General features: G+C 47.4%; 1 protein-coding gene across 1 annotated transcript in view; it reads right to left on the bottom strand.

Annotated features, from left to right (window-relative positions):
- The window catches only part of SSH2 (slingshot protein phosphatase 2), a gene marked incomplete at both ends in the record, with an annotated part of 30337 nt that extends 6411 nt beyond the window's left edge, over nt 1-23926 (bottom strand). Inside the window, 11 exons of the mRNA XM_008944212.1 lie at nt 372-572; nt 2904-3050; nt 4511-4557; nt 6987-7115; nt 7219-7312; nt 9142-9336; nt 10478-10543; nt 11323-11391; nt 14283-14404; nt 19128-19192; nt 23823-23926. Coding sequence (XP_008942460.1) covers nt 372-572; nt 2904-3050; nt 4511-4557; nt 6987-7115; nt 7219-7312; nt 9142-9336; nt 10478-10543; nt 11323-11391; nt 14283-14404; nt 19128-19192; nt 23823-23926 — 1239 coding nt within the window. The remainder of the gene's footprint in view (nt 1-371; nt 573-2903; nt 3051-4510; nt 4558-6986; nt 7116-7218; nt 7313-9141; nt 9337-10477; nt 10544-11322; nt 11392-14282; nt 14405-19127; nt 19193-23822) is intronic.
- Nucleotides 23927-24380: the final 454 nt, after the last annotated feature.

Below are 24380 nucleotides of genomic sequence, written 5' to 3'. Positions count from 1 at the left end.
GCATGTGCAGCAGGGAACTGTAAGGCTGAGAGAAAGCGAGTTCCCTGCCAAGCGATGTTACAAGCAACAGGGACATCACTTATCCCTGCTGGAGTCTGCACAGCTCTGAACGCTGCATTTGGATGGCAGTTCACGGGATGCTGCTCCCCAAAAAAAAGAGCCATCCTAGAAGCCTAACAGCTTCCTAAAAGCTCTTTATTACAGCCACTTTCCCAGGCTCAGCTGGGACAACCCACGAAAACAGAGCGCGAGCTTTCTCAAGACAATCAGGAGCCAACGTAACGCTGTGATGTGAGTTCTAGTTCAAATAACAGAGTCCATTTAAGCACTATGCCCTCACGTGGGTAACGAGGATCATTCCTCTCCCTCACCTGGCCAGCAGGATCCCTTGGTACTCCTCCAGCTGCCGCATGAAGCTGGGGTTGGGCTTGGTGACGGTGCGGCGCTCCTTGACGTAGTCGTAGGCCCTGTCCAGGTTCCAGCCGTACTCCTTCATGGCGTAGGCGATCACCGTGGAGGCCGAGCGGCTCACCCCCATCTTGCAGTGCACCAGGCACTTGGAACCATTCTTCCTGAAGTTGGAGACGGACAAAAGAGGATCATTAAATAGAAAACGTGGCCCCTGAGAAGCTTAAGAAAATAGGAACTTATTTACCAGAGTATTATCAAACACATTTTCAACACTGTGGCCACAGTTGAAGTCTGGGATGTGATCTGATAATCCAATTTACAAACTGGAGCAAGACACAGAAAGTGAAGAACAAGATCTTAATACTCTTAACAGATTTTGTTACAACAGCTCTTCTGAAGCTTTTATCACAGAGCAGACAAATATCAGTTCTTTGTAGATTTAGGAACACTGTTAAAGATTAAAATATCATCCTTGAACTAAGCCCAAATGGCCTACTGGTAGCAAGCAGTATTCCAAATAAAAAGGGCATAAAACATAGAAACGTGGCATCACAATTTAGAAATACATTGTTGGAAGACACTGAGGAGTCCAGGGCAGCCTCTAGCACAGAAATGTTCCTCTACTGCAAACTTTTGGCAGCATATTACTGAGTATGGCAATTGGCTGAACAAGGCCAACACTGCTTTAGTCAGGAGTCTGACACCCACCTAGCTCCCATCCACATCTCTTGAGACACTGGTAGGTCCAAATCCGGCAAAAAGCTCCAGGGACCAACCTGGCAGATTATTCTTCATAGCACCATTTCTTAGGAACGTCTATAGGTGGAAAGCTCACCCCCTGCTCTGTTTGTAACAGTCCTTTACCTTGGTACCTGCCCAAAAGCAAGTGAGGGGGACAGACCCTCCCCATGGCTGGAGGCAGAGACCTCAAATGCTGGCTGCAGTGCAGTGCTCTGCTGCAATCCTCCTTTGGCTTTAATTCTTTTTTTCTCATTGAAGGCAAAGCAAACAGTGCCTTGGAGCACAATGAGCAGCTACTCTGCTTGGTGAGGCTGGTGAAGAGCCTGACAGGGCAGCCAGCACTCTGCTCCAAGGAATTAAAAAACATTTGTCTGCTGTGAAATACGAGGAGGAAGACTACAGCCCTTCTCTGTGAACCCTGTGTGCTGGGCAGCACTGGCACGGAGCAGGCTGAGAGAACTGGGGTTTGGCACCTTTAATGCTCTCCTTCAAGCACTAGGTATTCTGGATTGCCAACCATCTGAAGCTCCCACAGGAGAAACCACGAGGCTGCAGAGCATACAGAGTCATGTGCTTCGACAAGCTCAGGGCTCAGCTGCTTGCAGCTGCCCGGGCCCATACCTGGATCCACACTGCCCAGATGCTCCAAGAGATGTCTGCTCTGTTTGGGGTATCCTGGGCTACAGCAGCCTTTAGACTGCTCTAAGACTTTCTCAGCTTTGCTAAACAAGTTAGTCAAAACATTGAAATGCTTTTGGTGATTAAAAACACCCCCAAACACAACAAGCAGACAGGGTGGAGAAGGGGGTACAATAATTGCCCCAATTTGGAAGATTAGTAACTTACATCACCTCATACACATACCAATGAAAAATATTCTGGGCGAGAGAATACTTCTGAGGATAACAATTCAAAATCAATTCTTAAGGGAAAACAATGATCTCTTTTAAAGAAACCACCTTAAATAAGTCTTGAGCCATATTCAAACAAGTCAGCTTTTTAAAGGCTATGAGAAACTGCTAGCACCAGCTATGATTAAGAGATGACAGACTTATATAATGGAAATAATACTTTAAAGGCAACATATACCAGTCTGCCTTCTGGCCAGTTTTCCCTCAAGAAGGTTGTTGAATTAACTGGAGACAGCTCATATAACTGGGATGCACTTCTTTCCAGTAAAAAGGCCCTACTTTCAGCATCCACTATCAGATGTGGATCCACTGTGACTGACAGCTCAGAGACCTACACAGGCATTTACTCCTGTTAATGGGAAGAGTTTGCTTTGGAGCATTACACTACAAGAAATCAGTTCCAGACTGTGGGTTCCATTGTACAACCTCCCAGTGCAGGGAACAGCTTATGTTGGCATTTAGCTTATAAGGTTTTGCTTCTTACTTTTATTAAGCCCTGCTCAATTTGTTCCTGCCCTTTCCTCCCACCAGCACCTCTGCAGATTCACTGCATCCCCTAAGAAGCAGGTAAACTTAGCTCTCCAGTACAGGAATGCTCTCTTTCACTGTGTGCCTGGACTGCAACTGGGCAAACACCCCTCACTAGCCCTACCTGCTCCTTGTACAACCACCTGCAAAAATGAAAATTTGTGGAAGGCAACTCTTAGACAAACCACAAAACAAAAATGCTTTGATCCTAGGTAGACAAGGAGGAAAAGCAGTTAAGAAAATCAGTAGGAAAATATAAAATGTTTAGTATACATCTTCTAAATGTGTTTGTTCTGCTCTAAAAAGACTTACTTTGCCTTGGAGATGAATTTGTAGGTGTCATTCCAGTAAGCCAGAAGATCTGTTGCTTCTTCATCGTATACCCGAATGTTGTGATACTCGAAGAGCCCAGGGAAGAAGTTATCTATTTCTCGAGTCACATTCAGGATGTACCGTACCCTGCGTGGACACAGAGCAGAGGAAAATGCAGAGGCTGTAGCACACAGCAAGTTCAGAGAGACACCACAGCTGCTACACAGCAGCCTTGCCTTGTGAGTGGCAAAACTCAAAGCATTTGAAGTTGCAGCCCTGAACATACAACTCCCTGGAAACTAGGACTTGATGCAAGGAAGTAGTAGGCTAACACAGATGAAAGGTATTGCCGAGCAGTTTAGAGCCTAGCCTAGGACAAAAGGGCTTCAATCCACACTAGAAACTTCATCTCTACAGTTCGTCAGGTTATGCTGCTTGCCCATCATCTCTCTGTTCTAAGTGGTAGCCATACTTGTGTCACCAGAGCTCCTGCACCATCAGGGAATGTTTGGACCCTTTCTCAAAGCCCCTTTGTGAAACTTCCCTCCTGCTGCACCAACATCACAGGAAGACTGAAGGCATAAGCCTGTGAACAACACCACAGTTAAACAAATGCACAAAATAACTACAGGGAGATGTAACAATCAGCCACTGGGGAGGATTTATTTCTTATCCCTAAATTTTCTGGAAAGGAAACTGCTAGAGAAAGCATATGGTATTTATGTACACTACATCTAGTATTTTTAGCCCTGAGGGTTACTCATAAGATGCTTATGAGCTGTGCTCATGCTGGGGTATCAGACAGAACAAGAGCACTGCAAGGGAGTGACATCCTTTCCCTAGCAGGTATGAGATTGCTGGCAGCCAAGCAGGATCTGTCTGACCCACGGAAACTGCAGCAGACCCTGAGCTGAATGAGGACAGTTGGTTTTGCCAGGCTGATTCCTGGAGGTACAGAAGTGAGCTGTCAATTCAATTCAGCAGAGCAATGAGTTTTTTTTTCCACTGGGTTGGCACAAATAAGCCAAAGCCATAAATAAGGATTTAATCGCAAAATCTTGGTGCTTAGATCCACCTGGCCTAGAGAAAGGACATTAAATATAAGCCTGAAAAGGCAGAAAGGGTAGGAGATAGAGGAATCCATCAGTGCTAAGCCCAAGAGCTACAGGACTTGAATTCCTACTGGGCCCCACTCAAAGGAACAAATGCTCTTTTACATGTTTTCCTTCCTGTTGCAGCCTGGAGACTCCAAAGCGCCTCTGTGATCCTGAGACCTCAGTCCAGAACCACGGGCTGGAGCAGAAGGCTCAGAGCCAACTACACAGCACCCAGTTAAGTCATTGTAGCTTTTTGCTACTTATAGCTATGAGATTGCTGGCTTCCTTTGTTCTCCAAGGGGATGTCAGTCAAGGTCATGGAACAAGATTCTTTTACTTTAGGGTGCCTGTTTGTGGGATGTGGACTTTGTAGGAAGCAAGAGCTTGTTCAGATCTGCAAACCCTTTAGTAAGATTCAGGTTACACAACGGGTATGGAAGAGAGTTTGTTGCATAGACAAGTGCTGAGGCCAGGCTCCTGCTTTTAAGTTGATGGCCTGAAGCTACTTACCCTCTGTTCTGCAAGTCTTCCAAATTGGAGGCATTCCATTCTGAGCCCTGCAGGGAAAACATGCAAAGGGACACATCAGCCAGAAGGAAGGAATGGCCAGACAACTGATGGAGGGAGGGATTGTCACCAGGGAACTGGAGGAGGAAGCTGGCCAGCCAACTGCTGGAGAGCTGGGAGTCTTGAGCAATGGGGCACACAGAAGAACAGTAACAGGGCCGATGCTCAGGACTTTATTTTGCCCTGTTAACCAGATCTATTCTGAAGCAACAAGTAGCTTTGTAAAGCAGGAGCCCAGCACCATATGCTGCACTTCCTGCAAGCCACTGACAAATCAACCTCAGCAACGACAAGACCACTCCACCCTTTCCCTGGAGGCTGCTGCCAGCTCTACCCACAGAAGAGAGACTACCTGCATTTAAAAACCATCCAGGTGCTCTTTATATATGAAACACCCATCCCACACATCAAAGGCAGTAACACTGTAAGCTCACTTGGGTTACACCTCTTCTCTCTGCATTCAAAGCCTGTGTGAGCAGAGAAGTAAACACATTTAACTCTGGCTAGCACACACAGGGCCTCCAAGCTGCTTGATTCCTCCTCAAACACATAAACCCTGACTGAGGACAAGAGCGCTCTGAGAAAGGTTTCCTTCAAAATTTAAGGTGCACAAGCTCCTCCTCCCTGCCCTAAACCAGCTTCTAAAGAGAAAGACGGTTCAGATGAAGAGTAAGCAATAGGGACTCAGTCAACACTACCATGACTAGACCAGCAGTGCTGTGGCTGCCCCCACACTGCCCCAGGGCCAGGAGAGGCACAGCCAGGGCCAGCCAGCCCTTGGAGCGTCCCCACCGCCTGCCCGAGGGCGAGAACCTCCCAGCCTTGCTGAGCAGCAGTGTCCACCCAGAGGATGGGTTGCTGCTTGCCCTAGAAAACATGCATAGGCACCCTGTGTCTGAGATGGGGGAGCTCCAGGAGCTCTGACTCACAGGCACACCCATGAGAGCACTTGCAGAAAGTCCTGAGCGCTCAGAGCCTGTGTCCAGACGCACAGGCACAGGAAAGGGCTGTGCTGCTCTTCTGGGAGCTACTGGGGACAAGGCTCTTGTCTTGCCTTGACTCTTCAGGAAGATAACCAACAAGAAGCAGCTGGTTCTTCCCAAACAGAACTACTTCCTAAGAGAAATCACCATAATGAGGACACCATTCAAGGGTTCAGCGCAGATAGGACTCTGAATTTTAAGCAGAATAAAGGGGCAAACATTAGAAGCCATGGTAGCCCGGATTTTAAGGGAATCTACTGACTTTGGCCACAAATCAGATAAGTCCCAGCAAACTCCTGCTTGCACTGCCTTTGACTAGCACTGTAAGCCTGTAACAGGCCTGTCTCTCCAAAAAGCACATAGTCTACCAAAAAAAAGTCCATTACATTGCAGGCACTTCAAGTTTCCTGGCTCTATCCCACCAGGATTTCTGGGGAGCACTCACATTCCCATACACCATCCCTTCTGAGCCACAGCACTAAGCTTCAGGAGACTGGGAGAGGCCCTCTCCGTTTGGAAAGACCAGCCAGACCAAGAGGAATAGTTTTGTTTAAAGTTGAGCCAACCACACAGGCTAGAGAGCCCAAACAAACCTGTGTCCATTGCTTCAGGGCTGGGAAATCCAGCAGAGTGCTGACTCACCAGGAGGAGGTGCAGGAATTAGACAGGCCCCAGCAGCAACGAAAGGCAACCAAGCAAGCAGAACATTAAAGGGCAAAATGTTTGCTTCTGTAAGTGACTTATCTCCAGGATTCTTTGTTAAGCTCCTCTGTTCCTCCTGGATCACATGAACTCAGAGCTGGGGGTCTTTAAGGCCAGGCTGGATGAGGCTCTGGGCAGCCTGATCTAGTGGGAGGTGTCCCTGCTCATGGCAGAGGGGTGGGAACTGGGTGATCCTTGTGGCTCCTTCCAACCCTGACAGATTCTGACCTGTTTTAGTAGAGGACTTTAGAGCCCTAATGGCTCAATGGTTGGACTTGATGATCTTGAAGGTCCCTCCCAGCCTAAAGGACTCTCTGATTCTAAGTGTGTCATTCCACCTGAATGTGGCACAGCTCTCCCTCTCTGCTGCAGTTAATGCCTTTCTCAAACACACATATATTCCCAAGGACATGGCATGTGGGTACCCTGGATGGTTAAAGCTACAAAACTAGCCTTACACCCATGGAAACAGCCCCAAAAAGTAGTTAGAATTAAGATATTTTCCCTTCCATCCTCTAGTGACAAGGGCTACAGCTTGGCTGGTGTAGTATGGCAAAGAAGCCAGGCTGCTCTTGCTCAACAGCACCAGTGTCCTGTCTTGCCTAGGAGTATGTGATCCCAGGACTGGCCAACCTCTCCTCCAGAGTTCAAGTTCCTCCAGAGGCCCTTATGTCAACCAAGACATAGTGAGAAGCATTAGGCATGTTCACTCTTCTATTCTCTGACAAACTTACCAAAAAGACATGATCAAATATCTGGGTGGGGCTGTCCATCTGCCCGAGGATCACGATCATCTCGTTGTCAATGAACTCCTTGAACTCCCGCAGGTTACACACCATCTGCATCTCCAGCTCCGTGCGGATCTGCATGGGCAGCACCACAGAGAGGCCGTGTCAGGTCTTAGTTCTGCCCTTTCCTCACAGAGCTCTCTAGTTTGCACAATGGCACTGCTCCCTCACCACCCACCTCTTTGGATGTGATGTTCTCCAAATCTTTCTGCATCATGATCTCCCTTAACTTGGTCTTAATCAGCCGTTCCGTGCGCTCCCGTTCGGTTGGGCTAGCAGAAGAAAGCAACAGAGTTACTGAGGGGAAACAAACTGAACTCATGGCACTTTTTAAACAGGTACTGTATAGACTGGATACCCTGCAGAGTCTCAGGCACTCATATTACTTCCCCCAAGTGTGTCCTCAGCTGGAGGGAATTCAGGTGACTGTAAAGCCCAGTTCAGATTCTCAGTTGTATATGAAAAGAAACCTACTGAATGCTCCTAATCCACTGTAGTCATCCAGAGAACCTCTGGTATTTGGTAAAATTTAAATTGGGAAGGCTGCATTATACTCTCTGGAGCAATATCTCAGCCTCCCCCTACCTTTCTTGGAAAGGTAACAGCTCCAAAGCTCCTTACATGGAGAGATGAGGGCAGCTGAGCCTCTGTGCATTCCTCCAGCCTCTGCTGCCAGGGGCCTTATCACCAGCTGCAAAAATAGCCTGCCTAACACCAGGGGAAGCTGCAACAGAGGAGCAGCACAGAGCTGTCTCACCCAACATCTTTAGAAGGCACCCGGCAGTGCCATCTCTCCCCACCTCTCCAGTTCTCTGGAAAGCTGCCAGGACAGTGACTGCACAGACACCTCTCTGCTTTACAAGTGTCCAACTGGTGGTTCACAAATAAAAAACATCAAAGTTCCTCATCCTTTTAACCTCATGCATTACTTCAGGACTCAAAAGAATGCTGTCTAGGTGTCCTGAGAAACTAATTCAATTGCTGCCACCAGGGAAAGGGTGGGTTACGTCAAGTCTGTGTATGAAAAGCTACAACAGAATATTAATCTGACAGCCTGCCAAAACTTTTCAGCCACCCTCTTTGTACATAAAAAAACAATCAAGTGTGAAGATTTGTTCACAGCTGAACAACTGCTTAGCATTATTATTCACTCGTTGAACTCAAACAACAGGAAATATCTGAGAGCATAAATCAACCAATTGCACTATTACACTGGGAAAGCAGCTGGGGCTAGGGAAGTAATTTCTTCTACTACAAACTGGGCAACTAAGCCCTCACACTTGGCATCACATCTGGACACAGACTGTCTTTGAGGTTATATGGTATCACCACCACCAGCAATTACTAATTACAGGGGTTGTAAAACTTAAATGTTGATACAGCCTATAAATTTTGCCTTTCCAGACTCTTTATATCAGCTGCTGTTTTGGACCATGTATCACCAGACATCCAAGTGTTTAGCTGGAGGCAGCTTGGGACCCATACACTGTCCTGTTCCACACTTGCAGAGCTCCTCAGAACTAAGAAAAGCTCCATTGCTCTTTGCCCCCATTCTTAGGTGTATCACATGGATGTCTTTGAGGATGCTCCTGAACTCAGTCTCAAAAGTCCATACATAAACACTTCACTTTACAGCAAAATGAAATGAGTAAGGAAAAAAAAAAAGGCCACATTACTCCAAAAGTGTGGTCAGACACATGCCAGCATTAAGAGCAAAGTCCAGAGAAACTTGCTCATTCCAGGAGACACCAGAGGACAAAACCAGCAAAGAGGAAGGCCCAGGTACCAGAATACACCACACCTCTCTCACTACTAACAGGGGACTTCCCTTGCAGAAGCAAAGACCTGTGAGCCTAAAGCCCAAGGTAAACAATAAGACTGAAAGCAGAGGCTGGAGGAGATGCCAGGGAGCCCCAGGAGGGCTGAACTTCCAGCACTGGCGTTTACCTAACCAGGGGTCTGCTTATTACCTGGAACAGGAAACCTCTCCTCATTAATACTTAATTAAGAGTAATCTCTTGTGGAAACTCTCTCTCCTCATTCAGAGACTGCAGTGCTTGCCAGCCAAACACTTTGGCTCAGCAGAGCCAGAGCAACTTACACATCTGTGAAGAGGGCGGGGGAGTCGGGGCGGTGGGACTGCACATCCTGCATGGCATTCCACTCGTTGACTGACGACTGGTCCGAGTTGATATGGCTCTCATAGTAACTGACCCACGTGAGGAACAGACTCCCTGGGTAGTAATTGTTGCTCCGTGCCACCTCACAAGCCTTATGTAAACTCTGCAAAGCAGACCTAGAAGGGGGAGAACGCTGGTAGGATTCTAACGTCTTCCTCAGGCTGGTATCCAGCACAAAGCAGCAGCCAAAGCCAGGAGGCTGCTCATGCCCCATCAGTTGGTACAAACCCCAGTGCAACGTGCAACAGACCCCCAGCACTGAGCAGGAGGTTGTCCTGCACGGGTATGGACAACAAATGCTGCAAGAGCTTGCAGGTCTTAACTGAAGACTGCCGAGACAAGCCTGGAGAGCAGAGAAGGTGCCCACAATTCAGAGGGCAGAGGCATCCGGGTCTCTAGCTCCAAGAACTGCTACATAAATAAAGCTATAAATAAGATGCACAGAGTTTGTGTCCAAGACAGGGTGCTCTGCCAGCTCCTGCTGTGCTATCAGCTCATCTGTGTGCAGGGCAGGGACATCAGGAGAGTTGCACAACCAAGGACTTAGGCCTTGACTTTACTGAGGTGTTTAGGTGTCTGCCCCAGCTCACTGCATGAGGGATGTCAGAAGTTTTTTCAGCTGCTGCTGGGAAACAAATCCCTCTCTCCTATTTTTAGCTTGTTTTAAATCTTTGACTGGGATCAGAAGGATCCAGGTCAAAATCACTGGGGTGACACAGTAGCATGACACCCCGACAGGGGATGTATTTTGGCAATGCAAAGCAGCTTGAGCCAGAAATACTTTCATGGCCAACACATTCTTACATGAACCACCCTAAAAGGAATGAAAAATGTAGGCAGCTTCTCTTTCCTTCTCACTAGCACAATGAACATGTCTCAGTGGAGACTCCTGAAACATGCACAGTGTGTATTTCCCTATTTATGACACCCCCCCCCAAAATATTTTCCAAACACATGCTCAGAGCAATTCTGCTTTGTTGAGATTCAAAGCAGCAGCCCTTTGCAAGGAAAATGACCTTACTCCTTCCTGCCTGCACTGAGATGAAGACATGGCCACAGCAGCATCATCAGCTCACTGCTGTACCCCAGCACTTGCACCGTATCAAACTTCCCTCCCTGTCTCTGAAGGGGATTTCTGCCTGCTCAAGCAGGTCTCAAGATGCCAATAATGCAAAGCAGCACCTGCTTTTTAAAAGCTAAAGAAGGCAAAACACCTTGGAAAAAGGATGACTGGGCCAGACTGTATTAAGTACTTACCACATTGCCTGTACAGACACTGGCTTGAAAATATGCACCCTGTTATCTGTCGATACGCTGAACCCTCTGGAGAAAGGAGAAAAGGCACTGTAAAAATGTGTCCTAAAAAGCAACTTTTCAGTTAATAACTGATAGTTTGTAGCACGTTAGAACAGCAAAGGAGTAGCCCTAGGCATACACTGCTGAGTTCAGCTAGCAAACAGATCAAAATAGCACGCTAAAAGCTCTAAGATAACTTTAAGCAGCTGCTGTTTGGGAATGAAACTAAGACAGTGGGATAGTGCTGGGCTGTGCTGTTTACCTTGGCAACACAAATTCAGTGCCACAGCTGGGAGCAACAGAGTCCAGCTAAAGTGATCCTGGGGCAGCTACCAAGGAAAGAAAAGTCATTCCACGCACTGCACTCGACAGCCTTTGTAACCAGCACAAACAGGAGTCTGCAAGTCAGGTGTCTGTTTGGCAGAGAGACATCATTCTTACTTTATGTTCAGCTGAATGCTGCCTGCTGAAAGCGTGATGGAGGAACACATAATAGGATCCTTTTAAGGAGCTTTCACTACACACCCACTCAGCAGTAAAAGCTCCTTTACTCCAGCTTAAACACACACACGAGCCACTGTCTCAGCGTGTGTTTATTCACAGATAAGTCAATTATTGGTGCTCCCTGCCACAGTCACTGTGATTTAGGGCCTCTGAGCCTACTAACTCGATACAGGTCAACAGCAAGAGGTCTGTTGGACCTGTTAGGGCTCTGCAATCATTTGAATCCTTCCTCATACACCGTGCTGTAAGCTCACACACAGAGACCCTCTGCTATTGATTGACAGTGTACAGAAGACACTCACCCATCCCCGTCCAGGTGGATCAAGGTGTCACTCCACAGTGGCAGCACCAAGCCCATTGTACAAGTGCTACTGTAGCAAGAAAGAGAGAAGGTCAGCCCATCTACTGCAGCACCATGCTATTATTCCAATTTCACAACAATGGTTGCTTATTTTTATACTCGTTAGGAAAAAAAAAAAAAAAGAGGAAAATCCCACTGTTGCTTCAGGGACAAACAGTGCCAGTGTTGTTCTACAGGTGTCTGGCAAGGATCACAACCAGATACAGGGTACAGTAGCACTCTTTCAAGCAAGCTTAAAGGGTTAACATACACCCAGGAGAAGAGCAAACAGCATTCAGAAGCAGCAGCAAGCTTTGCATGGAAGGTCAGAGAGGGCTCAGTCTTCAGTCAGCTCAAGGCCTTCTTTTCAGATTAGTCCCTCTCAGGCTCAGTGGTTTGGGTCTAGCTCTGATGTCGCAATCCACAGCTTTGTTTTCTTGTTTGTCCCTCAGCCACAGCAGCTGGGAACTGGGAACAGCCCAGTGCAATAGCAGGGTGACTGGCAGCACAGCAGGTTAGCAATCACAGCCTATCACTTGCTGTTGATTCCTGCCCCTTCTCCACCCTCCCACACCTCCAGGATGAGCACAACAGCCAGCTGAGATACCTCTTGGCAGTCCCACTCCCCTCTCAGCTGCTTTAGCCTCTTTGCCTTCACAGTCCCCTGCTTTCTGTGAGGCTGAGCAAAAAGCCAAGTTAAAAGCAGAAGTCAAGCAATGTTTTCTCCAGGCAGGGCTAGGGGAACCCCAACACAACCTGCACCAAGTGGTCAAACAAAGAGCTGAATCTCATAAAGCTGTAAAATTGGTCCATAATCAAAGCAGCATATTGAAGAATCACAGAATGGTTTGTGTTGGAAAAGACCTTTAAAGATCATCTAAGTCCAACTCCCCTGCACTGAGCAGGACCTGTCCAACCTGACCTGGAATGGCCTTCCTTGTATCCAGTTTAAACTTCCCTCTTTCAGTTTAAGACCATCACCCCTTGTCCTGTCACAACAGGCCCTGATAGAAAGACAATCCTCATCTTTCTTACCAGCCCCTTTTATTGAAAGGCTACAGTAAGGTCTCCCCAGAGCCTTCTCTCCCCCAGGCTGAACAACCCCAACTCTCCCAGCCTGGCCTCACAGCAAGGGGGTTCCAGCCCTTTGTCCATTTTTGTGTCCTCCTTTGGACCTGCTCCAACAGGTCCATGTCTCTCCTGTGCTGAGGACTGCAGAGCTGGACACAATGCACCAGGTGAGGTCTCACCAGTGAGGTGTAAAGTGGCAGAATCACCTCCCTAAGAAGGACCTTCTCCCCAAGAAGAACTGGATTCAGCTGCCTCCTGCTCTTATGCTGCTCACATTTCCACAAGCCCTGACACCCTGTTGGTCTCTGCAGCTCAGGAGAAGTGGAGGAAGAGGACAAGACTCAAAGCTTCAGAGGGTCAGCAGACACGAAGCCCTGCAGATGCACACGCCTTGGAGCGACTGGTGCCCAGCACAAGGAGACACTGCAGCACACAGCTATTTCTGTTGACAACACGAGATGAGCTCATGGAAAGATGTGATTGGAAAAGGCTTCCCAAGGTAGCCGGGGTATTTTTAGGGATACTGTTCAGCAAGCGCTTATCAGAGACCATAGCAACAAGTCTACATGGAGTTATAAATACCAAGTGGGCTAGGGGGGTGTATCAGAGTGACCATCCAGAACCTACATAACTCTAGCAGAAAGCTAAACTGACCCTGCTATGTTATTAGAGACTGAATACCAGCGAGCTCTCAGTTATCAAAGGTGGCTGTGCTGGTATGTCACAGCCAATAGCGAGCTCCAAGCTGGCAGTAACCTGTGCAAGGACAAGTTATTCTTACACTACCACAGGAGCATCTCTGAGCTACAGCTGTGGACATAGGAAAGGAGCCAGGGGCAGCATCAGGCTGGTCCCCCGTTTTAGCAGGCATCACTTGACTTAGCTAAACATCCAGACCAAGCCACCTGGCATTAAGCATGGTGGCTGTGGCCATTAGCAGGCAGTTCCATTCAGTTTGGAAGGCAATTTCTTAGCCACACAGTTCAGAAAGATTTTTCTAGTGACCCTGCTCACTACCTGAAAATAATTGCTTCCAAATAGGGTCAAAAGCAAGACTTATTCCTGTAGCAGTTGTGCTTGAAGTAAGAATGTGTATGAAACCTTCCAAAATTGTTTGAATATCCAGGTGAATCTTTCCCCACATAGGCCAAGATTTACTTACAACTCTCTTTACAAGAGCCATGTGCCTCTGTGCCCTCTCCAAAGTGCCCAGTGTCCCCTTCTAAACTTGAAGCTTCTGCTTGTGAAGCTGCTGGGGGTACTGCCTCCTGCCTTACAGTCACTCCAGCAGCAAAAGTTGCTCCCCAGCCTCATTCTGCAGCCTTTTGGAGGGGTCAGCAGCAATTTAAAAGAAGCAAAAGCACTAAACCCTGGTGACCTACTGATGTCTGGGGAGAGGACGTGTTGTGGAAGATGTGTCACCAGCAACCCTGACATCCCCATCAGGTGCTTTGTGCCACGACCTGCCTGACAGCCACTTTCTTATTAGCTGCTCTCCTGAACCCTGGCGTCCAGCTTCTCTCATTGCAGCTGCGTCCTCCTTTGCCCTGTCTCTGGCGTGCTGATGCAGGGCTTGGGGAACTCATCATTCAGAGATATTTAAGGGCACTTAACTTCCTACCATGAGCCTGAGGCTTGGTGCAATGGAGGAAATGCTGACCTGAGCTGTTGCCTTCCCATTTGCCACCTCCTGTCAAGAAACACAGGGGAATTCTGGATCTCAAGGAAGATGTTAGGCTGGAAAATCTGAAACAATCTATCCCCAGAAAGCGTGGACAGCAGATGGTGGTTTCTCCACTCTATTCCACATGTAGGTGACATGGACTTCCCCCACCTGGACACTGTGAGTACCTGTCATTGGAAGAGAAATCCATTCCTAGGACAATGCTCTCCTCGGTATCTTGTCTGCCGTTGGTGGACACAACCACCATGTATCTAGTGCGGTTCTGGTAGGTACTTTCCAGTCTTACAGCCTAAGGAAAGGAAGGGGAGAGATCAGCAGTGCAGCCACCAAAACACCCACTATTACCTTTACAAGCTACTTTTTCATGCTGAGTGACAGGCGCAGAAGCAGTGATGCAGTTTGCACTAGTACAGTTGGTCCATACTTCTCAGCTGGGTAACCAGAAGAAGAGGGTGAAGCAACTCAACTCTCACACAATGCTTCCCTCAACAGCTGGCACATACCTGGTGCCTTCTGCACACCTTGCTGCAGGCCTGCTCTGTCCCACCCAGGCTGTGTTTAAACAGCAGCCTACAAGGCTGGCTGCCACAGTCCTCCAACTGGTGCCATCCTTGTGAGCTTCATGAAGCACTACACGCTCAGCGAGAGAGATGGATGCTGAACATGCTCTTCACCTCTCAGAGGGCTTTGTCCAAAGAGCTAGGGCTTTCCTTTAAATTACTGTGTGCTACAACAGCTCCAGTGAGACTCTTTCCATCACCTTCCCAGGCAGCTGGACAGACAAATAGGATCTAATTCCTATGTGGCTTCCTGCTGGTCCTCTGAATTCTTCTGGCAGCTTCCTCAGTGCAGAAGCAATCTCACTGCGTTACACCTGGCAGGAAAGATCTCCCTATCCCCTAGCTGCACCCATAGCTGGATTCAGATTGTCCAGGAAAGGTGAAACTCCTTGTGCCTCACTGCTCCTACCACAACCAGGTGTACCCTGGTGCCAAAACAGAGATCTAGCAAGACTGGAGGATGCCTGAACTTCACACTGCCCAAATCAAGTCAAATGCTACTGACAGCATTCAGAGAGCAGTCATGCAGCTAAGTTGTGAATGTCAGACTGACACTGAAGCTCCTGGAAGGCTACACTGATGTGCAGTGCTCCTCAGGAAGCCATGAGGAAGTGAGAACTGAAGTGACTCCCCCAAGTCTTCTTAGGGACAGACCACTGGTTAGTGAGGAGCCCAGGGAAAGGAGCCCAGTGCTGCAAGTTTTGCCTATAAACATCTGCAGTAGTCAGCCTTTACTTCTAACACTTTTTGGACTCTGCCCTAAGCCACGTGCAGTTATTTTAGTCACAGGAGCCCAACTAGAGAAACTAGGACATCCCTAGAAAGGAAGTGTCTTACTTAAGTACACTGAACCTTAACTTTGGACAGCCTAATCCAACCCCACGATGCTGTCTGGCCTCAGTGTTTACCATATTGTTAAACTGCTTCTTGAACTTTGAGCAAGGCCTGTAGAGAGCAAACATGGGTGAGAAGGAGCCACCAGAGCCCAGCCTCACCCTGTGATGCAGATAAACACCCACCTGCTGCAGTGGGACCTGCCTGTGGGATTCCTCACGACCCAATGTGGTGTTTGACATCCTTCACAAACTGAACCTGAACATCTCACACACCAGCAGCCCTCCCAAGCCCCCAGGAGTTCATGGCTCAGAGTTTAAACAGTCAGGCTAGTCTTAAAAAAAAAACAGCTCCCAAAGTAACTATTGTGTGGGATCTCTCAAAAGTAGGCTGCTTTCCCTAATATGCTCATTTAGTTCTTCTTACTTGGTCTTGATGCCAGAATGGCACCTCATTAGCTTAGAGGAAGCCCCTTCTGACTTCCTCACACCTCACCTGTCCACTAGGCAGTAAGTCTCAGCTACAAGATGTGGCAGGGTCTACAACAAAGGTTAAACAGCACACGGCAGCTCAGCCAGAGCTGTGTCACCAGAGTGCTCTGCCAGAGGAGACTGTGCTGAGAGCAGCAGGAAAGCTTCCCAGTGGCACTGCAGGGAGCAGCAGCTCTAGTGATGGGCCAGAACAGCAAGTGCAGGCAGGGGACCATGTTGATTGCTTCTTATAGATTTGTCCAACAGTACCCAAAGACTAACAGCAACTACCCAAACGCTGATGCCAGCAGACAGACGTGCTCTGTTCAGCCAGAGACTGTGCCCCACCCCATCTCTTTAGGATAAGTCATGCTAAAACCAGCCTTATTCTCCTTCTTGCTCCTTGAGTCACTGGGATTCCTTTGGAAACATGGAGGATCAAAGAGGTCAGTCCTTCAAGGTGCAAATCCTGCCAAAGATGGCTGTTTCTACAACTAACCACTTGTAGCAAAACAGAAAGGGTGCTCTTCAACCTAGAAGAGCAAGCAATCACCAAGGTCTTGCTGGTTAAAGTCATGATCTATACTAGGAACCAAACCTCAAACAGAAACTTAGACACCTAAAATGGGAGCAGGTGGACAAGTGCCCTGCATCCAGGGCATCCACACACAAGTTCTGTTCTGCTTCCCTTGGGGACAGTCCAGCCGCAAGAGGATTAACATAATCTAACTTACTTTGCTAAACCAATTTGGCTAGCAGTCATGGGAAGGGTGGTCTTAATGCCAGATCCTTTAGAACAGGGCCAGGCAGTGACCAAAGGTCACACAGCTTCATGTCAGTGGGATGGGACTTTCAGAGGGCCAGTTAAGAGAAGCAGGGCAGGGCTTACTGTGGCTCTCTAGATTCAGCACCCACTGCCTTAGCACAAAGCAAAGAACCAGGACTGGAGCAGAGCTTGTGTTTTGCTAAATTTAATAAACCAAAGCACTCAACCTCTAAAGTTACTATTACAGCTCCAAGATGCCCATCAAATCACAAATTAGTCTCTAACTTTTTCATTAAGAAATAGTTCATATGCCCACCTGACAGCAGGAGCACACCAAGTGGTCTGATGCCTTTCAAACAATGATATCTGAAATCCCAGCCAAGCTAGGGAGGATGGCCTAACTTCAGGGACTATGACAAAGTAGAAGGTCCTTTCTCAACAGCTCATCTAGCTATCTTTCTCCTCAATTTGGGAAGGTTATTTATAGTCTGTTCCTGAATAAGTCATCCCATTCAGGGCCAGGACCATTTTTCTTAGTTTTAGGCTCACCTAAACACAAGCCAACTTTATCTTCTGCTCCGTTTTTGTTTCATCAGAAGTCTGATGTGGTATTTCACCAGCCCTTACCAACAGCACATTCCAAGAACTAAGTTCATACCGACCTTTCATCTTTTTCATGCCATGTGGTAGTAGATGTTTCATACAAGAATAGATTTCTCATTGGGATACTTGATTTGAAGACAAAAAAGTGCCTACATTTCTGAAGTTTTCTTTTATGACTAAACACATGTAAGTGAACAAGTCCCCACTCTGCTAAACTACAGGAACACATTCAATAAGTTTGTACTCCTAACTCACTTTCCTTCTTCCTACTGATCTTACACTGGTACCATTGCTCCAATCCTGCTCTCATGGAAGGCTAAAAAACTCTGCCAATAGCTCCAAAAGAAACAAGAGTTGTTCCAAATTTTAAGTGTAGGTTTATAGAGGATTAGATTCCTCTGCTGGCCTCTGAGCTGTGAAGTCTGCCCTCCGAATGACAGCAGCCAACACAAGAAGAGAATGCATTTCTCTCAGCACTGTTTATATTTCAAATCTCTTTTGTATCTCCTATTTTATGAGAGTCTATTGCAGCTCTGCACACCCTTCGTTCGTCAAGAATCAATTAAATTCAAGCAGACTATCGAACTTAACCTCATGCAAGATTTCAGCATTCCAAATGTAGCTCTGAACAAAAGGGTTTATGTCTCAGCCCACAAAGTCCTTATTCAGCTGTTAAGGCTGATTTGTCCCAAATCACACAATGTAGCCAGTGATATTACTGAACAATGACTTGTTCAATAGCTTCCAATGTTCTAACCCTGGCTTAGATTTTGAAAAGCACTGAGAACCCCCATTCCCATTACTTTCACTGAAATTCTAGTGACAGCAAGGTGTGCCTGACAAAGTCTAGGAGTAGGTCCTTTAGTATGCTTACAAAGATTGCTCATGGCAAATTATTTTTAGTAGTCATTTTTAACATTAAAGCATTCCACAGTAATCTTGGCTGTTTCTTAGCTATGTTCATACGACCAGTCCAGCTCCAGCACAGCTCAGGAGGATTCAGCAAACCAGAGGTGCCAGAATAACACTTCTGATGCTGGCAGTCCTACTTTGGGCATACGTTGCTAAGATGCACCAAGACAACACAGGAAAGGAACTTCAGGCTACTGAGTGATGAGAGGTGCAGATACACTGCAGTCATGCCTGACCTTGTAGAGCACTTCAACGTGTCCTAGACATATTCCTCGCTGCTCTTCTTTGGCTTCTGGAGGTCTTATATCAATGCTATAAACAGGAATGTCTAATTTTCATTACATCATTCTAGGAGGCAATAAACCAGAAAAGCAGAAGGATGAGGTTCAGTACAGGTGCAATAGCTGGGGGATCCTACATGCCCCTTCCTGATCAGCCGTTGCCTTTCTGGGATGCAACAAGTTCAGAGAGCAGAGTGAGGAACATAACTAATGTGGAAGGGCTGGTGTTCACACTAGTCAGACATAAGTCATCTACTCTTGATTTAAACAGGACACCAAGCTTATTTACCCAGCTTCTCTGGCAATTGTTACAGCACTTTTTGAGAGCATAAGTACTTGGTATTTGGTTGAGACAAAGGCAGGCTTCTAGCCATACAATTTGTCTCACTGAACAACCAAATAAGCAGGCCTTTCATCATTAGCTGCTTTTCTGCTCTTGTGGTTGCAAAGAAGACTCCCCAAACCCTCTGATGAAACCACCCAACCACACCCCCCCCACTGCTTTCATGAGTTACCCAGGTGTGTTTGTCAAGTGGAACTTAACCTTTATATTTGTTAAGAGCAGATAAGCACAAAGCCAGCCTACCAGTCTGATGTTGTCTTCTGGGCGCAGCAGGATGAACATGGCCTGCAGGTGTTGCTGGAGATCCCCTGCAGGCAAGAGGGAAAGGTGAATGCACAAAAATAGTTTTAAATCACATGCAAGGTCCTGGCTGTCCAGTCGGAGCAAAAGCCACTGAGAAATGTGACACGTCACTGTGAGCGTTGTCACTTCCACCCCCTCGCAGATGACAGAACTCCAGCTCTTAGTCAGCTGCCCTTTGCTCCATGTGCTCACTCACCTGTTCCCATCTCACCATGCTCTCTCCTGCTAAAGCCTGTGATCTTTAACAGGAACCAAAAGCATTTCAGCACTCTGTTCATTTAAAAGACAAGGCAAACTAGGTAGAAACGGACCCCACCCCATGGCTCAGCGTCTCATTCTACCACCTGCTTCAAATCAGGAATCTGCCATTTCTTTTATGCCTACCAACTTATTACTTAGTGGAGAACTACTACCTAGGCAAAAGCATCCCCTCTGAAGTGAGATTCAGACCCTTCTGAGAGCAGCGTTGCCTAATAATGCTTAAGTACCAACCTCACCCACAAGCAGCTGAGAACTGGCACCTGAAAAGTCAAGCACCTATAATTTTTCCTAGAAAACGCTTGCTACACTTTTACTGTTGAGGATGAAGAAAAAAACACAGTCACACTTCTTAAAAAGAGCTGAGTATCCCAGGCTCCTAAAGCATCGTGCATTTGAAAGTGAGATACACACAATCCCAGCATGGGGGAGGGGGGGTTTGGAAGGGATCTCTGGAGATCACCTCATCCAACCCCCTGCTCCAGCAGGTCACTCACAGCAGGGTGCCCAGGATTGTGTCCAGGCAGATTGGGGATCTCTCCAGAGAAGGAGACTCCACAGCCCCTCTGGGCAGCCTGTTCCAGGCTCTGGCACCCTCACAGCAAAGATTTTCCTTGTGCTCAGACAGAACCTCCTGGGTTCCAGTTTGTGTCTGTTGTCCCTTGTCCTATCCCTGGGCACCACTGACAAGAATCTGGCCCCAGCCCGTTGCCTCCTGTGGGCCCTTTAGCTCTTGATCAGATCCCCTCTCAGTCTTCATCTCTCCAGGCTAAACAGCCCCAGATATCTCAGCCTTTCCTGGGCAGAGATGCACCAGGCCCCTCAGCATCTTTGTAGGCTCTGCTGGACTCTCTCCAGTAGTTCCCTGTCTCTCAAACTGGGGAGCCCAGAACTGGACACAACACTCCAGCTGTCTACTGACTCCAATCCAGCCTTCTGATGTGACCCAGGCAAGCTTGTGTGGAGTGGGCTACATACACCAGGGCATTCCCTGCTCTCCACTTCCTTCCTCCTTGAAACACATTTCAGCATATGGAGAATGAGTCAATGCCCTGGGACTGCACCTTTAGCTGGGGATGGGAAAAACTGAGACACTCTGCAGTGCTAGGAAGTCACATTCAAAGTACCAGCAGTGACAAACACCTGAAGCTACTTCCTGCCCAAGGACATTGTTCCCAGTGCTGGAGTGGCTGGCATGTGCCCCCCTAACCAGCAATTATTTAGGGAGATAGGTAACATGGGAAAGGCCAGCTCATCCATTGGATGCTTGTTCTCCCAGGGGTGCAGTGGGAGACAGGATATCCCCATGTCAACACCAGTGCAAAATCCTGGCAATGCTGCTCTGTTCCAGCAAGTTTCAGCTGCTGGCATGGTGGGAACAGTTGAGAACCATCAACTCCACAGGCCAAGGTCCTTCTCCTTCAGGTAGCACCTCCTGCCTGCAGCCTGGAAGAGCTCAGCAAGTATGCAGGTCTTAGGCAGTGATGCTTCACCTTGTTTTTCCCTCCCCACAATGTAACAGTTCCCACCTACTGCTGCCACTAATTCACTATCAGTAACCAGTTTAAGAGCTGAAGTTTCCAGAGTTTGAAAAAAAACAAAACAAAACACCAAATAAACCAACAATCAGACTATTAGAATATCTCAAAACAAAAAAGAAGAAAGGAAGTGCCTAAGACACCCCTTTCTGAAGGCTGGTGAAGGAGCTCCATTTTCCCACATTCTCAGAAAGTTCATTCCCTGTTCCCCAGCCTGCCCTGCCAGCCTTGGGAGCTCCAGAGCTAGAAAGTAAAGTATTGCTTCCTTGGCCAGCTTTAATCGACTTGCAGCTTTTTTAGCCCCAAACAGACAAGGCATTTTGTAAGCTTCCTGGATAAAGAAAAAGCAAAGGAAAGGTTTTAGCGTGCCAGAACCAGCACAAAGATATCACATCCTGTCCTGTGAAGAGCTGTTGGCTCTGCTGGCATTCATGGCACGACTGCTGCTTCCTATCACATTGTGCAGCAACGAGCAGATGCTTTTGTTTCCTTCGAGCTGGCAGGCTAGGTGCAAACGCCAGCTAGGGTGGGATCCTGAAAGTGATTTACAGTATCCCAGAGATGGCAAAAGCCCCGGGGAAGCTGCATCCTTTTCTGGCCCCCTGCAGAGTCGCTGGGAGTGCAGGAGCAAGCCCACCAGCCCACTTGCCAGGTGGCACGGGGCACAGGCCGCCCAGGGAGCCGAGCAGGGTCTGTATCTCATCCATCTGCCAGCCAGTGATTCCCACTGCTGGAGATGATACCATTAAAGACATGGGTGTGAGCACTAATTACCTCCTGTTACGCATTTACTCTTTGGGCTGGTCTCTAGCACCTCTGCTGAATTCAAAAGGTAGGTCGAGAAGGTTAGTCAGCCTTCCTAGAAAACACTCTGGTAGCCACTAGAAACACTGCTGCACCCACAGGCAGCAATCTCATACTGCAGAGTTACGCCTGCTCTCTACCCTCCCCAATCTCGTGTGCCAGAGATAAGCCCCAACACAGACATGGGAATGGCAGCTGAGTTTGGATTACGGGAGCCCAAGAAAGGAGAGAGTTGTCACACACTCTGCTAGCTGCCTGCCGACGGCCGGTTTGCCCTGCCGTAAATCACCCTTTGAATTTTGGGGGCACAGATGATCCCTGCTGTCTTGATCTGCTGGCATACACTGTACATTAGAAAAGTTCACAGAAAAGGAAGATGATGCACACTCTCATACAAAGGAGAAATCTATGTAGTGAAATCTCCAGGCACCGTGAAAGGAAAAATACTGCACCATTCACATCACTTGCCAAGCAGGGAAACTGAGGAAAGGACAAGTACTGATGCCTCACTCAATCTCACCTCCTACGTTGAGGACACAGGAATAAAGAGTCTTCCAAGGGCAAAAATCCCACCCCTTAGGCAAGCCAGCCTCTTCAATACAAAACATCTTGCTGTAAGCGATCATAACACACTGAATTTGCTTTCTTGGGAATCTGGCTTCTAAGAGCTCTGGGCTGATTAAACAAGCAATTGTTTCCTACCAAAGTCTCCAGACCTCACAAGTCAGCTGTAGCAAATAGATGAGGCAACAACACTCAAAAGCTGCTGGTGATACTTTGCCCAAGTTCACAAGAAAATCACCCAGCAGGTCTCTTCTGCAAGGTAAAGCCAAGACAGCAACTGACCTGGACTTCTGCTATGGAGAGGACTTTGGACAGATTAAAAACCAAGACAGGTCAAGATATACTTTTAAGAGACTGCTAACTTTATTTGCTCACTGAACACCATTTCACCTCAGCCTTCAAGGCCAGATGTAAATTTTCAGAATAATTTATTTTCTTTTGACAACTGGTAATTAATGCATCTCACTTAGAGCAATTTGAGTGTAACTGCTTGTACGAAGAGTGGAAGTGTGTAATTAACTGCCTTTTGACTTCAACTCTTTCTATAATGATGTTTTTAAACAGATTTTGAGGTGGACCAGTCATCAGCCAGGTAACTCTGCCGGATGTAGAGGTGAATGACAGTCTGATGGTATCAAAGCATAAAGATATGTACACCTGGAACCAAACCAAATCACCTTTTGGCCGTCACTTTTTAGTAGAGTTGACTCCAGCCTCTGTGTTTCTGTCTCTGTCCCATAGGCAAAAGTCTACAGGTCTCAGTGTTGCTCTTTTCCTTCTGACTATTTAATGGAAGGGAAAACCCCACACTATCTGACCCCCTTCATCAGTGAATAAGCACCATACACAAAGTGAAAACCAACCTACTCTGAAATGTTTGAGTTTCATTATTCAGGCTGACTTTTCAAACAAAGAGTCAAAGCAAAAACATAGATCAGACTTTCAGCAGATAAAGGGGGTGGAATTATGACTGACTGTATTATTCACTCTGCTTACACATCTGAGAAGTCACACTGACTTCACTCAGAGGTTCCTTCACCACCACACAGAGGTTAGTCTCCTCCCTTTCTTCCATCATAACCAGGTACTTTGAGACCAGGAAGGACAATTACTCATCTTGTATCATAATCTCAAGTTTCTCGTGCAGTGCATGAAGTTTGATGGCAATCCTTCAGTCTTGCTCTCACACAAAAATTACAGGATGAAGTTTTGGGGGACAGCCGTTCTCAGCTCTGTGATGTTATGATTGCTGCCCTCCTGTCACACGTTTGTTTGGAATAAATAAGAGAGTACTGAAACCTTTTTTTCTATCAGCATTAGATATCACAGTCTTGAGACTGGCAGGTCTGGCTTTAAAACACACATGGTGTAAACAGAAATGTGTGTCATCTGGTGAGAACAAGCTCAAAAGAGGCAGACTAGGAAACAGGAGTGAGCAGACAAGCCTCAGCTGTTGGAGGCAGCATGTTACCTGCATGCTTGTTGCGCCTGTGGCTGATCCTGGGAGTAGAAGACCCATTTCCTCGTGGCAGGAAGAGAGCTGCACCTTTCACAGTGAGGAAGCTTTCGCTGATGCTGCAAAAGGGAGAGACAAACAGCACGTAAGGAAAACTCTGTATTGGCTTTAAAAACAGAGAAAGGCAGTGGAACAAGGGAGGCTCCAAGCACTGGATGCATGCGCTGCTCTTCTGCAAGGAGGCAATTTAGACTGAATTATTCTCTTGGTGAAGAACTTCCCTGCCACGTAAATACAGCAAATATTCGGAGTGTAACTGAGAACAACATGAACAGAGAAACACTGAAAAGCTGAACATACACCTGGTGCCACTCTGCCTGCAGAGGTGGAACCTGAGCAGGCAGAGGGGATTAACCTATGGCTGTATTTTTGATTTGGAAGTCAAGATGAGATCCACGTTTCTAAACGGCGATTAATACAGCAAGCCCACGCATCGCTCTAATTATGGACTCTGTTAACCCTGTGCTTTGTGCTTCAGGCACAGCTGATGCCCTGCAGAGACAAATCTCTCTC

This window comes from Merops nubicus, unplaced genomic scaffold (assembly GCF_000691845.1).
Source record: "Merops nubicus isolate BGI_N331 unplaced genomic scaffold, ASM69184v1 scaffold3847, whole genome shotgun sequence".
Classification (NCBI taxonomy): Eukaryota; Metazoa; Chordata; class Aves; order Coraciiformes; family Meropidae; genus Merops; species Merops nubicus.
The sequence above is the reverse complement of the archived record's forward strand: the minus strand, read 5'-3'. Positions and strand labels throughout refer to the sequence as shown.